Source organism: Erithacus rubecula, assembly GCF_903797595.1.
Source record: "Erithacus rubecula genome assembly, chromosome: 1".
Classification (NCBI taxonomy): domain Eukaryota; kingdom Metazoa; phylum Chordata; class Aves; order Passeriformes; family Muscicapidae; genus Erithacus; species Erithacus rubecula.
The window spans coordinates 25,917,639-25,932,404 of NC_136658.1; the positions used below are offsets into that span (position 1 = coordinate 25,917,639).

Here is a 14,766-nt window from a genome sequence, read left to right on the forward strand (position 1 = left end):
TGACGAGGAACACGAATGGAGTCTCACATGGGGTACAGAGCTCTCAACAGGATGAGCTTTGTTAAGCTTTCCCTAAACTGGTTGCTCTTTCCTCATTCTTCATGTCTAGCTCTGATCCCAAGAGTGTGTCCCACCCTCTCCTCCCCCCAAGGAGAGGCTACTTGACACAAGAGCCACTGGCACAATCTCAATCTGTGTCACGCACAATGCTCTGGAGAGGTGCTCAAAGCTTGCTGCCACTCCCAGGTCTGAGACAAAACACCCCTGGCAAAGTAAATGCTCCCTTTTCAAGCTGCCTTTGTGGCATTGGTAGATCTTGGGTGTCCCACCTTCCTTGGGATACACCATACATGTGTACATCCAGCTATTTGATTGTTTGCCAGCAGCTCTGGCACAAATCGATCTCTACATTTGCTTGACCCTCCCTGCTTTCTTCCTGAGGGAAACAAAGAGAGTTTGGCAGGATTATGCACACCCTCCAAAAATCTCAAGCAGTACTTCTGCTACCATGGGATCCTGCAAGAGAGGATTGGATCAGCACAGGTCATGCAGTGCCTATTCCGCTCCTCCCAGCCCTCGTCTATTCCACCCACAAAAACTCTGCTGAGCCTCTTTTTCCTGAGGGAAGCACAGGAAATACTGCAGGCTTTAATCAAAAGTGCTTCCAAAGAAAGCCTTAGCCTTGGACCACATGGGCAAAAATAGTCCTCTTCTCAGGAACTAACTTGGGGATCTTTGTATAAGAGAATGTGTTTCTTGCAGTGAGCTTGCCATACTCTTTTCTTACAAATACTCAGACTTCTGCTGCAATGGTGTTTGCACTGCACTTTATGGGGTATCAAGACAGCAAGGGTGATGTCCTTAAAAAACAGGATTATCCACTTCACAGGACAAATAGAGATACCAAATTTAAGCAGTTTAGGCAAAGACCTGTGGAAGCCTGCAACCAATCATACTGCAAACAGCCACTTTTGAATTTAAAAACTAGTTAATCATAACAAAAAAAAAAAAACTGAAGCTGTTTTAAAAATTAAGGTAGATGCACTATCCTTGGGAAGTTGGAGGAGTTTATACTGCAGCATCTAAACTGTTGCCTAATTTTTCTTTTTGAGATGCTAAACACATACTGGGTGTACTTCTCTTGCCTTGATTACCTAAATGCACTTTTCAATTCCCAGCAGAGAGTGATTTTAATCTTCTTCAAATACAGATACAAATGCTACATTCTCTATTGCACAAATATTTTATATGCACAAAAATTTATCCCAGTGCTCAGCTGATAACTCTTGTTTGAAAGTGAAAGTAATGTCTCTCTGCTAGGAATAGAAGTAACTCAGAGGGTGTCCTTCAGCAAGGGTGCAGCCCAGCAGGAGGGAGAGGCCTGCAACAAGCACTTAAGAGTGTAGGAACCTTTATTCCTCCCTGGGGGGCCCCCATTAGAAAAAAAAAAAAAAAAATCAGAACTTCTGCAAACATGAAAAAATCCATTTTCTGTGTGATTTTAAATGAAGTAAAAAAGAGCGAGCAATGAATGAAATCTCAAAATTGCTTCTGTGAAGGTACTTTCAGGTTCTGTAAAAACACTGCCCAAGAGGCAGAGCTAAAAGCTAGGTTTAGTTGCTGAAAGTAACTTTTGCCACAATTAAAATACAAAGGACAGGGAGACAGAGGAGCTAGGATGTTGCACCCAGTTCTTGGCCACAAATTCAGTACTGCAGACTGATGCCTTGGGGGTTTTCTAGCACATGAATGAGCAAAAACCTGACACTGGACACAAAGCTGTTTGCTTCACAAAGCCACCTTCAAATCAAGAAAGGAGAAAAAGCAGGTGCAACACCTAAAACAGTTTTTGTATACCATAAACACACAGTGATTCATACAGTAAGCATGATCTTTCCTCAATATCCAGAGATTAAGACACGATTCTTCACATCACAGAACCATAAATAACCTTGGAATAACCATAAAATTGATGAGACCTGATGCATCACGCATAGTTAAGTGGGTGATTAAAGCAAGATTTAATCAGAGGCTTGAAACAGTAAGTCCTCTTCATCATAAAGAAATACAGCTGCAGAAGGTGGTGATGTATTCCCTGGGGGAAGCTTGAACCATATTCTATCTGTTCCACAGAAGTGTTAAAATGCCAAAAAAAAAAAAAAAAAAGGGCTTTGATTGATGAACTGAAAGTAATGGCACCATTCAGGATAGCTGTAAATTCAGATTTAAAAGCCTGTACAAATGTGAAGCAGCAGTTACACATGTTGGTAAAAAGGTTTGCCCTCCCTGTCCTTTGAATCAGTGCAAGAATTGCCATCGTGGGAGTAAGCAGGTGCTTGCTCCAGAAATAATCCCTACATTTCTTGTAGGCTGGCAATACCACAAATGAGCAAGCTCAGCAGATGTACAGTGAGTTTGGCCTGGCTGAAAACAAGAGGCAAGGCCAGCAGTGCTGGAGCAAGAACACAAAAATGGGAGTATTTCACTGAGAATGAGAAATATTGGAGAAAGGAGAAGAAAGCATGCATGTATGGGGATCTGCAGGTCAGCAAAAGGCAAATTAAAGGTCTGAGCTGGGGTGAATTTGTACAAGAGGGGAAAGTTGAGGGGATGTAAATGTTCAGTAGTTACAGGTGTGTTAGAGGCATAGCTAACTTTTTTTGAGGACATGGAAAACATGCAGGGAACAGCTTAAGGTTGTATCTTTTTAAACTAGAACAGATGTTAAAACTATTGTTTTTCTGTAAGAAATAAGGTAATAGAGGAAAGGTACAGAAGTACAACATAAGTCTCTAGGAAAGCTAGAAAAAAAAAAAAAAAAGAACTATCACTTTGGAAAAGATTATATTTAGAAGAACTAAACCCTCCTTGCTGGAGGGCTAAAGAGAAGCTGGACAGATAGGTCAAGGTTTGGCTGCAGACTGGTCAAACCAAGAAGGAATTTGAAGAAAGGGTCACCAAGTTCTTGGGAAAGGTTCAGTAAAAATCTAAGAGGTTACAGGCTACATCAAGAAATGAAAAGGACAGTAGTGCTGCTGGTGAAAGGACACAGGGGAACCACAGAGATCAGGAATATACCAGAGGCACAGCCATTCAGTCACAGCTCTTTGTATTTAAAAAAACACAATATTAAAAGAGGGCTTGTAAGCACAAGAGGGCAAAGTGCCTTCAACTTCCAAGTGCATGCTTAAAAGCAATAAACTAAAAAGAGCATATAATCTTTATTTATTTTTTTATAAATTTATGGCAAAATTTGTTTTATAAGATAGTACAAAGGCTTTTGAAAAAGAAGATTCTGAGGAAAGAACATTTTAAAAAGATGTCATTTTGTCCTCTGCAGAAATCAGTAGACTGATGATGAGGCTGTTCATATTTGAAACCTGGGAATCAAGTAAGGGTGTTCTGAGTAAGTGTTGCACTCCATCTCAGGCCAAAAATAGGTGAAAGATTATCAGGAGTATGGAGGCCCAGGTATCCAACAGACATGGCTGAGTTGCCTATTTGTAAAACCCGTATCTTTATCTGTTACATCTCTGAGAGCAATCATTTGTTTAGAGGTCAGAAAAAAGATAAAACCTCTTCTTTATTATTTCTCTTCACCAAGTTAAGGCTTCCAACCCCTGTGGATACATCAGAGCAGGGACCTCTGTCACTTCCTAAGGAAGCCAGCTTAATTAAAGTCTTGATGCTGCATTCCAGCTCTGAAGAAAAAAAATCTGTATTCCCCCCCATGATTTGGTTACTCTCCAGCTGAGACAATAAACCACACCACTGATGAGAACTTGCACCTGGCTTTGACCAGCAGAGACACCTCAGGAAAGGCCAGAGCAATGCCTCAGGCATCTAGAAATAGAAAGGTTTAGGGTACACCCATTTAGGAGCAGTACAGTTGAGGATTTTCTTCCACCACATCTTAAGACATCAGGATGAAGCAGTTGATATGGGAGCTGCATGTTGCACAGACCCATTTGGGTTGGAAGTGACCTTAAAGCCCATATTAGCCAACTCCCTGCCACAGACAGGAGACACCTACCACTAGGCCAGGTTGCTCAAAGCCCCATCCAGTCTGGCTTGGAACACTTGCAGAGATGGGGCACCCACAGCTTCTCTGGATAATCTGTTCCAGTTCAAAGTTCAGTGCTTGAAGGCAGAGCTTGAATTTTTAATTAGACATATAGAGAACTATTCTCCCAAAGCCTTGGCCTTGCTTTTGGAGCTCATTTTAAACCCTGTTTTGTCTGGGATAAGACAGTGCAGGAACAGCAGAAACACTGATGCAGTAAAGGATGGCACCTCAAAAGAGCTTCCAGTAGAACATGGTATTTTCAATGCCAACCAGAGGATTTATGGCTAGACATGCAAGTCTTTGCAAACATCCACATTACTCATGAACTGAGCTCAACCCTGGGGCAACTCTCAGCAGTATGTTCACCTCCAGCTTTGTGCTCCAGGGCAGCTGTCAGCTTTGGAAAATGAGCATTTAATCCCCAGCTTTGGCTAGGGACTTGGACACTATCATCAACAGTCTAAAGATTCATCTGTCCTAAGAAAACATCTTCCCTATCCCCCTACATGAATGAGGCTGAGAACTGACAGGAAGGCAACACAAAACTTGGCAGGAATTGTAGCACAACTCGTTCGTTCAGGTTGTGCAGGCCTGAACTGTGTGGAATTTTACACTGTACATGCTGCTTTAATCCACCAGCCAGTCCAAACACCCTCCTTTCCCAGGAGGGCTTCCATCTTTGAAGAATTAGTCTAGCTACCTTGCTCCAAATTCACCCTTGAGAGTTGTTCTGGTGTGTTCACTGCTCTGGTGTGATTCTGGTGATGTTTAAGGCCAAACAGTGATTGATCATAGGGAACCAGAAGCCACAGGGAAGACTCATAACCTAGCTTTTGTAGCAGTAAGGGCAGATAAGGACAAAATTACCTAATTTTAAAAGAAGTTTGCACTGGACAAAGCTCTGTCATTTCCTTTAATGAGTTTCAAATGTACAGTGAAGCAAAATAAAGGGGCACTTACCTTTATTCCAGTCATGCTCCAAGATATGTTGTGATCAGCACCCTACTCTTGGAGGTCTTCATTTGGGTCCTGAACTTATATTCCAACACCAATGAAGAATTGCTCTCTGAGTTTAAGGATCTGAGGTTATTGAAATCAAAGTCTAGTGCACAAAAGGCAGTTCCCTGAACAGGATACTGGCTGGAAATTTGGTGGCTGAAAGTAGATTTTGGCTTGGGCAGCCTCTTCCCCCAGAGCTGCTGGTTCTCACATCTTGTTACAGACTTACCAGAGTCAGTCCAGCATAACTGGACCTACTATCATTTTACAATGGAAACCAGCCACTGCTTTGAGGGACAGAACTTCAGGTATGTGTATGCTATGGAAGTCACACCAAAAAAAAAAAAAAACAACAAATCTGAGAGTCTGGCATCCCAACCCCTTCCCACTCACTGACAGACCAGACAGACACAGTAAGGTGGTGAACTGTGTTTCTTAGAGACCATTAAAAGTACATGAGCTGATTTCCAGAACATGCCAGAGGAGATTACAGTTGTGTTTATAGAGGAAGTAAATAAACTGCACATGCATGGGTGGCTGTGATGCCATGGGCAGCATAATCCCTTGCTTTTACTAAGAGGGCCTTGGTGATTTGTTTTGCACAGAGACACAAAGGAAGGGAAAGGGAGCACAGGAGGAGGCAACACACATCTAAGAGAACGAAATTAAAGAGACAGCCTGGGGGACCTCAGCTCCCAGAGCAGCAGGAGGAATGGGGCACCAAAGGCTTGTTTAGAAGAGTTCAAGACAGTTGCTGGTCTGGGGGCCTCAAGCTTGTAAGCCTACCCCCTAAAATGAGAGCAGTAAGTAGCACAAGCAGGCCCTGGCTCCTCTTCAGTAGATGCACTTCTGACCGTCCATCCCATCTCAGCTCCACAGGGAATTAGGGAATTGCTCAGGGGACGAGGGCTGCTTCACTCCAGATCTTCATCTCTGCCCTCCCCCGAGGTGGAGAGGAATGGAATTGCAGGGAGATGAACTCAAATGAAATGCTGGGGCATGGAAGTGAGCATGCAAAACTTAGCCCCTTGCCAGGTTCCCTGGGAGGCAGGAAGGGACTTCCCCAGCACATCCAATGAAACAAAACACGTCTGCTCCTCCCATCTTTTCTACTTCACTCCTATCTGGGAACTCCAGCGATGTCATCCCTGCCTCCTCTTAAGCCTAAAGAGATCCCAATGTATTCTAAAATAGAGGCAGAACTTTCTAAATTAAAGGAGTACCCTCTTTCCAGTCTAGATTACAGGCTACAGGTCAGTTTGTTAAAAAAAAAGTTAAAAGACAAGATACACATTCCTCAGAAGACTACAGAAACAGGGCAGCTCATTTAACCCATGTCTGACAACACATTCAAACAACACAGCTCTTGTTACCTTCAATGAACAAGAACAAGGGAATAGCTCACAGAAAGCCACTGCCACAAATTTATTTCCAGAGATCACCCTGGACCTAAATTCAGAAGAAACCATAGCAAGTAGTAGGATTCAGTTTGATCAGCAAGATCTGTCAGACATAAGTTGCCAAACTGGGACATCTCATGTCACTTTGCAATATCCATGCTCAGAGCAGCATTTCCCTTTGAATCCCCAGCTAACCATTTCAAGTGTTTTGTAGCTGCTGCTGAAAGTTAGGGTTTTGTGGCAGCAGAAACAGAGTGGATGGTCTTGATCAGAAAGCTGTGCAGCTCATTTGGTCTCATGTGGAATACCTCAAATGCCCTTCACCTCTATCTGCTATGGCAGTGAGTCTCCTTGACATTCAACCCTGTCACACAAAAGCAAAATACCAATTCTGCCACTACTCTGAAGTCTTCCTTCTGGAAAGGTACAAGACAGTAGGAAGCTACAGTGTCCTGGCTTGGGTGTGCATAGATGAAAAGCATATTTGACACTCCCCACCAGACTAATTGTTGTTCATTTGTTCCTTGTGGAGAGAGACTTGACTCCCACACATGCCTTTTAGACAGTAGCAATGCTCCTTTCACTTAACTGTGTTTAGCCTGTTGCACTTGACTGAGGTAATCATGTAGGCCCTCCTTTATAAAACCTGAAATGGCCATGTTCAGGCAGCAAGTCACTTGGAAATAAGGACAGGCAGAATAAATCAGTTCTTCAAGTGCTCACCTCTCCATGGCTAGAGAAATCTACATCACTACGTGCAGCTTAGATGGCTCAGCCACTGGCCAACACAAAACTAGCTTTTATTTCAGCAGCTCAATGAAAAGCTCAAGTCATGCTGCCACTCTTTTTAGGCAGAACACTAAAGACTCTCACGTGCTGAAGTCCTTCATCCCAAAAGGCACTGTGTTAAGGCATTCTTATTTTGCTAGAGTTCACACAGGCACTATTTGACAAGCTTACACCCAAAAATAAACACAAAAAGTTCCCTGCATAAGTGCAGGAGCAAATAGCTACCCACTCTTCCTCTTTTCCTTTCCTCTAAACTTAGAGGATACTCCCTAAAACTGCAGCAGCTATTGAAAAGTCTACCTATGTTTAGTAAGCAGCTCAGAGTCCTATACAGGAGATAAATTTAAACCAATAAAGAAATCAATGAAGAAGCTAGGTGAAAGGGAAGGAAAGGGAAAATTCAGAGGCAAGAAGAGACAGGCAAGATAACAGGGGACAGGAGGCTGCAGACTGAAGGAGCTACATTTAAGTAAAAAAGTAGACTGAGAAAAAGCAATAGAAAAAAGAAAAAAGGAAAGAACAAAAGGGCAAGTTACACCAAAGGTCCCTCAGAACTCCCAATCACCCACCAGGGAAGGACTTGCCAACCCACCCACTCCAGGGTAAATGTTCCTCATACTAGGAGGTTTATCTGATCCCCCATTACTCATATTACTAGATGAAGCATACCATTTTCACACCAAGAGAGGGAGTTCCAGCACTACCACCTCCCTTTCCTAAAGACTGGAGTTGACACTTACACAACTAAGACCCTCAAGATCTCAAAACAAAAAGGAAAAGTTTGAAGTACTCTAGAGCTGACGCTTCCTCACCTTTGAGCCTGAGGTTTTTGATACTCACGTGCAATCACCACCACCACAAGGGCACCAATCACTCCCATTATGATCATCATCTGAAGAAAAAGATTGTCCAAGAGCAATATTCAGAACAGATTGACAAGTTCCCATTCTTCCTGACAGCCAGAGAACCTAAGCCAGGTTCTGAAGGCATGACAGCCAACTGAAAGAATCTTAAGCATCTGAAATTGCTAGGAAACCCCAGCTATACTTGCAAAGCCCTGCAGCAGAGGAGTAACCCAACTCCCTCATGACCAAGAAGAACATGGCACTAGGAAACTCACCTTGCAGTTCTTCCACCAGTACTTCCTTTTGAGTTTTGCTGCGCTACTTTCAAACACGGAGGCGCCAGCCTGAAGCGCATCTGCGCGGTCATCCAGCTCGGACAGCTTCTCGTCTCGTTGCAGCACCTTGTCTACATTTACACACATTATATCAACCACCTGCAGAAGGAAGAATAGTAGGAGCAGTTATATTGGTAAAGACAGCTGAAAAAGTTAAGAGGAGTAGCTTGGCCAATAACTGATGTTGTAATACTAACAAATAAAAATCACATGGAGGGGGATGATAAGGGTAAGAAAGAAGTAATTTCAAATCACTGCCTACTTTGAAATGAAAAAAACAAAACAAAACAAACAAAACCCCACAAAATTAAACAAAAACAAACAAAAAAACCAAAAAAAAACCCAACAAAAACGAGACTCACTGTTAAAATATCCGTTCAAGTACACTTCAACCAGCCTCACACCCTCATCTGTTTTTAAGACCTCTACGTTCCAGCAGCAAGCCAAAGCCACACTCCTTACGAGAGGAGTCGTGCTCAGCTCTCTCTCCAAGAAGTGCAAAATTACTTTGCGAGCTTCACGTTGCTGCCCCGGCGAGGCACAACGGCGCTACTGCATGTGAGCAGCCAAGATGCTGACATCGATCCCGGGATGCCAGGCAAGGATTCCCCACATCACTGCACACAGGGCTCCCTTGAAGCAGCCCGCAGGGATTACGAACTGTCCTGGATGCTGTATAGCTTTATTTTCATAAGAGATGTACGACAAGGAGGCACCAAAAAAAAATCTAGCAAGTCTGCTCCTTGGAAGTAATATTTGGAATTAAGTGGCCTTTAAACATAAAGCAATCTCTCCTCCAGCCTCTTTAATAGGTTTGCCACCCTATTTTTGAGTATTGAGCATTAACTAATTCTGGCTTTGGCATGACAGAAGGAGCCACTCCCTCAGCGACAGACACCGGCGAAGAACATCGCTGCTGCAGAGCGGCGGGAGAAGAGTCAGGCACCCACCAGGGCTGGCAGCGCTACCGACCTCCTGCACTTGGGCCTGCGTCTGCTGCAGGCGGCGATTACTGGTCAGGTTGGGGGGAGCCCCGGGGGGACCCCCGCCGGGGGCTGCCCCTTCGGGAGCTCCTCCTTCGGGAGCCCCTCCTTCGGGAGCGCCGGGAGCAGGCTGCTGCGCCGGGTCAGACCTAAGGGGTGTAACACGCACATGAGCCAAGAGAAAACTCGGCCGCTGAGGAGAGAACCCCGCTCCCAAATCCACACGAACCCCAGTGTCCCCAGGGTGCAGCAGTGCTGGCAGCAGCCTCGGGAGCCTGCAGCCTCGCTAGATCTCGCCGTATCGGGAACAGGCGGGCTCGTGGGAGAGCCCAAAGCAGGGGCAAGCCCAGGGGAATGGAACCAGGAGGGCAGCGGGAGTGGAACCAGACCCTCGCCGAAGGCGCTGGCGGGTGCGGTCGCGTCAAGCACTGCGACCTCCCGGGGTTGGGGGGAATAGCGACCCGGCCGCACGGACGTGACCAGGAGACGAGGAAGGAAGGTGGGGAAGAGGGACCGGGAAGCAGCGCGGGGGCACCGCGAGGGAACCAGGCAGCCACCGGGCTGGGCGCCGTGGGGGGCCGACAGGCAGGTTGTCCCCAGCTGGAGACCTGCACACCGTCACCAGGGCACGGCCCATGCACCCACTCACCCACGCAGTCGGCGGGGGAGCAGGACCGCCCGGGGGCGGTGCGGGCAGCCCTGCCTGCGGCTGCTGCAATGCGCCACCCGACCCCACCGCCGCCGGCCGGGACGCGGGATCTGAACTGACCCCCCTCCCTCACGCTCTAGCCACCACTTCCGCGCCGCGCCCACCGCAGCGCGCCCACGGCCGGTCGGGGGACACTCACATGGCCGTGCCAGACAGGACCGCGACACACCCGCTACCGAGCTTCGGACTAACAGCCCCCCAAGCCCCGGGACCCGCAGTTATAACAGGCGGGCCCCGCCCACCGAACCAGCAGCCAATCAAAAGTTGTATCGCCGGGAGCGGCAGCCCGGCACCGCCCCGGGTTCCTCCTCAGCCAATCAGCGCTCCCCGCCCCGCGTAGACGGCCATCACGCTAGCCCCGCCCCCAGACCTCCGCGGTCTGGCCCCGCCCTGCCTTGCGGTTGTCCAATGGCAGCAGCGCTCTGCTGTCTCGCCCCGCCCCGTCCTGCGGAGGCGCCGGCTGCCCGGCGCTCCCTGCGCCGCCCCGCTCCCGATCCACAGCCTACCGCTGGAGCCGCCGGCCCGACAGCCCTGAGCGGGTCCGCCGCGCTCCGCGTAGGTGACGCGGTGCCTGATCGTGGTTACCTGCCCCGTTCCGTGTTCCTCTTGGAGCCCAGCCCGGCTGGCGCCCTTGTGATGGGGGCTGCGGAGCGCTCCCGAAATCCCACCTCCGCAGTGTGCCTGTTGGCTCTGGCTAAGCCGCTGTCCTTGCAATTAAGAGATGGTGTCGCTGGCCCGCTTTCACTATACGGCAAGTCAGAAAGCAAAGCTGAACACGTCCCAGTCGAGCTTCTGCAGCCTGCTGGAAGCAATGAGGCTCCCACAGCAGCCCCAAGAACAGCAATGTGTTTGGCGTTCTTCCCTTTAAATGTCTGGAGAAGCTTGCTGAATCAGAAGGGGAGATTCTCCGATTCAGGACAAAAAAAAAAAGGGGCAGGAGTGTACTAGAAAAAGAAGACTCTTCATACAGAATTCTGTGTGGTGAGTAGCAAGTGACAAGCATGGGCTCACACCTACACCACCTTTTCCTTCCATAAGGTGATGCAGATTCATGTCAGTTTTTAGTGTCAGGTCTCACAGATTAGATTCACAAGACAGGTATGTTACAGATTACAGCATGGTAACTTGATCGTGGTTACAAGGCAAAGAATAATGTAGCATTGTGACTAGAGGCAGGTGATTTGCAGATAGCTGCAGACTACCACTGACCTCAGAACTCCAGATTTTTACACTCTGCTTTCAGATGGAAGGGACAATTTGAGAAAGAAGCTTCTGTAGCCTGGCAGCCTTTCCACTGCAGTGTGAGGACCGTTCCAATAACCACTGAAAATAAGTTTGAGCTTATGGAATTAGTGGCCACAGAGCCCTTGCCAGGTGGTGCTTAACGATGAAGAGATGACAAAGATGACAAGATACTTTCTCTGATACTTTTCCAACTTCCGAGATATTTTCAGTCAAGGATTTGCTATACCTGCTCAGTATAGGACCTGTGTAAGCTTCCTGAATCCACAGCACCTTTTGTCAAGTCCTACAGGTTTGTCACCCTGCTCCTGAGAATGTGGACTTCAGCTGTTTAAACAGAGTTTGCCTTCACTTTCCTCAGGCTTAGGCCAAAAGAATGTTCTTTCCATTACTTCCCTGCTGCTTCCAACCAAATGCTTACGGAGACAGAGCAGCAGTGCTGAGTAGCAAGATACATTCTGTCAGTAGATAACTCCCCAGTTACTTAGTAGCTGCATGAATGACCAAGGTAGAATTGGTACCCAAATGCCTGCTTATCTAATGGTGTGATGTTGGACTAGAGGGATACCAGCTGTGACTCACCATAACTTCTCCTCCAAAGGAACTGGCAATAGTTATGGAAAACTAGAACCTAGAATTTAAACAAAAACCAAAAAACATTTGAATGCCTGAATTACTTTTGCAAATCATGCCTAATTTATAAACAAAAGGCCATTTGGTCATTCAGTATCATTAGCAGGGGATCAAGTCATCATGAGTGTGCAATGAGACAAATCCTATTCTTAAAGACAAGTTTTGGTGCATTTCAACTAACATTTGGATCATTCACACTTAACCAGAGATGAGTGAGGGCAAGGGGGAAAGCCATGAGCAGGAAGATGTATTAGCAGGACCTCGTGGCACTAACTTGAAAAGTTTGGCCATGAAGAATACTGGAATTGTCATGCTAGATGTATGAAACTAGGGCTCAGAGACTGAAAGGATGCTAGAGGCCTGGCAAAAAAAACCAGAGGACCAGAGGGTCAAGTTCAGGGATGCAGATTGGAACAGATGCCTGCAAGAAGTATGTCAGAAATGACTGAGGAGGCACAGAGGAGCTCAGGCTTGTAGCAGAAGCAGGACCTTGGGACCAGGGTAGAAATATGCAGCAAGGGTTGTAGAAAGCAATGGAACTCAGTTGTGTGACAGCTGGCTTTATTCTGACTGCAATGCTACAAAACTGTGGCATTCACAAAGCTGAAGCCGCTGCTGTTCCTTAGCGGTGCTTTCCGGTGCGATTGAAGCGCTTGTACAAGTACCGAATCCTCTTGTTGAGTTTGTGATAGTCCTCTACAAACATCCGATCACCCACCATCTGCTTCTTGCGGATGCACCTCTGCAGCTCGTTCCCCCGCCAGCCTCGCAACCACGTGGGCCCCATGATGAGATTCTTCGGGTGGATCTGGAAGCCACCTGAGAGCAGGAGAGCAGAGACGGATGAAGGGGGCACTGGAGAAGGCAATTCCCAGGGCGGCCGGCCCACACCCTCCTCGCTGCCGGCAGCGGCGCCAGCCCGCAGGTGGGTCCAGCCTCCCTCCCCTCCTGCCCCGGGGCCACGGCGCAGGGGAGGTGCCCGGGCGTGTCTTACCCAGGATCCCCACGTTATCATACACCCCGAACAAGGCCCGCTTCTTCGTCCACCGATCTACCGGCTTGCGCTTGGGCGGCTCCTTGATGCGGATAGCCCGGGAGAGCCCTGCCAGGGGCGAGGACAGCGGCACGGGGAGGCCGGGCCGCACGGGAGCCCAGAGCGCCCCTCCGCAGTCGCTAATGCCCCGCTCGGCGCGGGGCAGGGGAGCGGCACGGCCCAGCAGGGCCCGGCCCGCCGCTCGCAGCAGCAGCGCTGCCGCCGCCGCTGCCATGGGATGACCCCCGGTGCCCGGGGGACGGGCCGGGAAGGGACGGGAAGAGCGGCGCTGCCGCCGGGCCGCCCCTTCCGCCGCGGAGCTCAAGGGCGCGCGGGTGACGTAGCGCTAACGGTCGGGAGGGCAGGGGAGCTGGCGATTGGGCGAGGGGCCGGCGCGCAGCGCAGTCGCCGGGCGCTGATAGGCCCGTGGCGGGAAGGGGCGGGGCGAGCGTGGACCGCGCGCGCTGTTTCGAGCGCCCGGGGCCGTACGGGGCTGTGACGGCCATGGCGGCGGTCTCGGAGTTCCATCTGCCCCTCGCTCCCGCCGACCTGCTGCGGGATGGCGGCCCCGGGCGCTACGTGGTGCGGGAGGTGCTGTCCGCCCGCGAGCTGCCGCCCGCACTCGCAGGTAAGGTGTCTCCACACCCCCTTCCTTGTTGGGACGGTGCTGCCGCCGGCTCACGGCCGTGCATCTCCCGCCCCTCTCCGTGTTTTGCCGCAGCTTTCCGGGCCGACTTCCGTGCGCGGGGCGCGCTGGCCGTGCTGCAGCACTTCGACTGCGTGTACAGCGTGCTGCAGTGAGTACGGGACAGGGACGGGCGGAGGGGCGGCCGCTCTTTGTTCACCTCTTTACGCCCTGTGTTTGTCCCGCAGCCACTTCCGAGCCGTGGGCGTGGCTGTCAAGGAGGACGCCCTGGAGCTGATGGTGCGCGGTGGGTACTCGCTGTTTCCCACCGACACGGGACTAACGGAGAGGTTGTTTTCCCTTGGCAGCTCAATGATGATACAAAGGCTAATGTGACTCGGCCAGCTGGGCTGCACCCTCAGCCCACTCCTGTCATACGGGTCTGTAATCTTGGTGGACGATGCTGAGCTGTGCATGTTCGCTGTAAGGGCAGACCGACAGAAAATCCTCTTGCCCGTGTCCCTGGAAAATACATCTGTGGGATGTATCAGCTCAGAGTGAGTTTTCCTCTGAGCTGATGGAGGGCTGTTGGGATAGGACAAGACAGCATGCCCAAGGTCTGGGTTGCAGGGGGCAGCCCGTGTTACAGCTGGTGAGATGTGAGCACACATCTTTGGTAATCTGATGACTGCTGTAAGCCTCCCAAAGAGAGGATGGCTGAGGGACCTGGCAAGGAGTGCTCATGACTTTTCTGCTTCTCCTCAGTGGTGACCCATCATTCCAATGAACTTCCTGCTATCTTGAGTGACTCTGGGCTGAGCCATGCAGACCGAGCTGCTCATCTCAATGCTCTTAAGATGAACTGCTATTTGCTAACTGGCCTGATGGATGCCTTTGAAATGGAAACCTGCAAAAACAGTTGTTTGGAGGTAGATCCTGGTAGGAAGGTAGGTGAGGGGACTGGGGGAAAGATGACGAAAGTCAAAATAAAATTTTAAGCTTGTTGAACTCCAAAGTATCTATCAGATTTTATATCAGAATTTATATAAACATGATGCCTACAACAGCAGTGCATAATGTGAAGCACTGCTGCTTCTCTGAAACTGT

General features: G+C 48.9%; 3 protein-coding genes across 7 annotated transcripts in view; 1 reads left to right on the top strand and 2 right to left on the bottom strand.

Moving 5' to 3' along the window:
- The window catches only part of VAMP1 (vesicle associated membrane protein 1), a 28,129-nt gene extending 17,797 nt beyond the window's left edge, over positions 1 to 10,332 (bottom strand). The window contains exons 1-5 of one of the 4 annotated variants that reach the window (XM_079306540.1): positions 10,266 to 10,332; positions 9,407 to 9,566; positions 8,375 to 8,533; positions 8,095 to 8,146; positions 124 to 1,800 (exon numbers count right to left, since the gene is read on the bottom strand). In XM_079306540.1, the coding sequence (XP_079162666.1) occupies positions 1,739 to 1,800; positions 8,095 to 8,146; positions 8,375 to 8,533; positions 9,407 to 9,566; positions 10,266 to 10,267 (435 nt within the window). In that variant the 5' untranslated portion in view covers positions 10,268 to 10,332 and the 3' untranslated portion in view covers positions 124 to 1,738. Of the gene's footprint in view, positions 1 to 123; positions 1,801 to 4,835; positions 5,385 to 6,837; positions 7,737 to 8,094; positions 8,147 to 8,374; positions 8,534 to 9,406; positions 9,567 to 10,265 lie in introns of those variants that run through there. The other 3 variants (XM_079306541.1, XM_079306543.1, XM_079306542.1) reach the window with 3 other exon arrangements.
- Positions 10,333 to 12,545: 2,213 nt separating this feature from the next.
- Positions 12,546 to 13,372, bottom strand: MRPL51 (mitochondrial ribosomal protein L51). The gene is made up of 2 exons (XM_079306574.1): positions 12,996 to 13,372; positions 12,546 to 12,820 (listed from the first exon to the last, which is right to left on the bottom strand). The coding sequence occupies exons 1-2, from the start codon at positions 13,267 to 13,269 to the stop codon at positions 12,624 to 12,626; spliced, it is 471 nt and encodes a 156-aa protein (XP_079162700.1). The 5' UTR covers positions 13,270 to 13,372; the 3' UTR covers positions 12,546 to 12,623.
- Positions 13,373 to 13,386: 14 nt separating this feature from the next.
- NCAPD2 (non-SMC condensin I complex subunit D2) overlaps positions 13,387 to 14,766 on the top strand; it is a 30,647-nt gene continuing 29,267 nt past the window's right edge. For both annotated transcript variants that reach the window (XM_079306205.1, XM_079306206.1), the window contains exons 1-4: positions 13,387 to 13,662; positions 13,756 to 13,831; positions 13,908 to 13,966; positions 14,425 to 14,606. In XM_079306205.1, the coding sequence (XP_079162331.1) occupies positions 13,539 to 13,662; positions 13,756 to 13,831; positions 13,908 to 13,966; positions 14,425 to 14,606 (441 nt within the window). In that variant the 5' untranslated portion in view covers positions 13,387 to 13,538. The remainder of the gene's footprint in view (positions 13,663 to 13,755; positions 13,832 to 13,907; positions 13,967 to 14,424; positions 14,607 to 14,766) is intronic.